General features: G+C 58.7%; 1 protein-coding gene across 1 annotated transcript; it reads right to left on the bottom strand.

The window, feature by feature from the left end:
• Nucleotides 1-383: 383 nt before the first annotated feature.
• LOC111532260 (galactosylgalactosylxylosylprotein 3-beta-glucuronosyltransferase 3) lies at nucleotides 384-1,496 on the bottom strand (the record flags this gene model as incomplete). Its single annotated transcript, XM_023199456.2, has 2 exons — nucleotides 384-886; nucleotides 1,076-1,496. Coding segments are annotated over 2 exons (736 nt in total), but the record flags the coding sequence as incomplete, so codon positions are not given.
• Nucleotides 1,497-1,763: the final 267 nt, after the last annotated feature.

Raw genomic sequence — 1,763 nt, 5'->3', positions numbered from 1 at the left:
TTAGCCAGGATGGTCTCGATCTCCTGACCTCGTGATCCGCCCGTCTCGGCCTCCCAAAGTGCTGGGATTACAGGCTTGAGCCACCGCGCCCGGCCAGCGATCCCAACACTTTTGGGAGGGCGAGGTGGGCGGATCACAAGGTCAGGAGATCAAAACCACCCTGGCTAACACCGTGAAACCCCGTCACCACTAAAAACACAAAAAATTAGCCGGGCGTGGTGGCCGGCGCCTGAGGCAGGAGAATGGCGTGAACCCGGAAGGCGGAGCTTGCAGTGAGCCGAGATTGTGCCACTGCACTCCAGCCTGGGCAACAGAGCAAGACACCGTCTCAAAAAAACAAACAAACAAAAAAAAAACGGGGCCTTATTCCTTTATCCTCTCTGTACCACATGGGTTTCCAGAACTCGGGGCAGAGTGACAGGGACCACTTTCCCACGCTGGTTCCCAGCTTCCCCTTCAGTAGAATCAGCAAGGCTGATCGGAAATCTGGAGAGGCCCTCCTGATTAAACTACCCATTCCCAGGGTCTCACTGCACCTCCCCCACCACCTGTCCGTCCCAGAGCCAGGTTTCTATGCCCACCTCCATTCCCTTACCCGAGTGCAGTTGGCAGCCCGTGGCTCCAGGTCCTTGGGATCCACAAGGTGGCTCAGAAGACTGCTCTCCAGGTGGCCCCGGGGAGCAGTGGAATCAAACTGGGCATTGGGCTTAGCTAACAGCAAGGGCAGGGCCACAGCAAATCCAGCCATATCCACAGGGAAGGGCCTGTTGGGCTCCCATGCTGTGTGGAAGCCTACTACCCGGCCGTCCTGTACCTGAGGGCCCTCAAATCGCAGGCCGCCCACCAGCCCCACAGGCCACACTGAGACACCACGGGTCCAGCGCATCTAACAGAGGTCAGGAGAGAAGAAACAGAGGGGTGGGCCGGGAAAGGGATCAGCAGAAAGAGCCACCTGGCTCACTCTGCCCCATGCTTCCAGCCCCTCACCCAGCAGCCAATGGCAACACTGCTAACCAAGGTAACGAATAAAGCTGGCCGCACCTGGTCTCTTGCCCCTCCCCATCCTGGTGCTCACCTCCTCAAACAGCTCCCGGCTGTAGGTGTTGTCATCGTCAGCAAAGTACACGACTCCTTGGGTCCCTGGTGGTGGTGGGTCCTTCTCCCCACCCACAGCACCTCCTCTGCCCCGGAGCCAGTCCAGGGCCTTGTTCCGCTGCTCAACACCACGGGGATGAACCCAGCCAGGCTCGCCCTCCCTAAGCCGCTGCGCTTTGGGTGTGAGGACCACCAGGTGTGTGAAGAGGAGACCAGAGGCAGCCAGCAGCCCTGAGACCAGCGGGGTGGGACTCTCAGCATCCTCCACCAGCAGCCAATGCAGCCGGGGCACCAGGCTCAGTGTCTGGGACAGCCGTACCAGCTCTGCCTTCTGTACCAGCCTGTAGTGGAGAGATGCAGCACAAGGGAAAGGAGCAGGCTCCAGCCAGGGCACACAGCTTCTTCATCTCCCTTGGCTTTTCCCAACCAATGCCTAAACTCCCTCTTTCTTGCCTGTCAACTTCATGCTAACACTCACCTGCCCTGTTCTTCCGCTCCATGTCCATCACCCACCTCAACCCCAGAGTTCTGGCTGTGGGAGACTATAAATTAAGGGCACAGGGCCACGTGTGATGGCTCACGCCTGTAACACCACCACTTTGGGAGGTCAAGGCAGGTGAATCACCTGAGGTCTGGAGTTCCAGACCAGCCTGGCTAATATGGTGAAA

Source organism: Piliocolobus tephrosceles, unplaced genomic scaffold, assembly GCF_002776525.5.
Source record: "Piliocolobus tephrosceles isolate RC106 unplaced genomic scaffold, ASM277652v3 unscaffolded_4100, whole genome shotgun sequence".
Taxonomy (NCBI): Eukaryota; Metazoa; Chordata; class Mammalia; order Primates; family Cercopithecidae; genus Piliocolobus; species Piliocolobus tephrosceles.
Note: the sequence above shows the minus strand (reverse complement) of the source record. Positions and strands in the feature narration are given on the sequence as shown.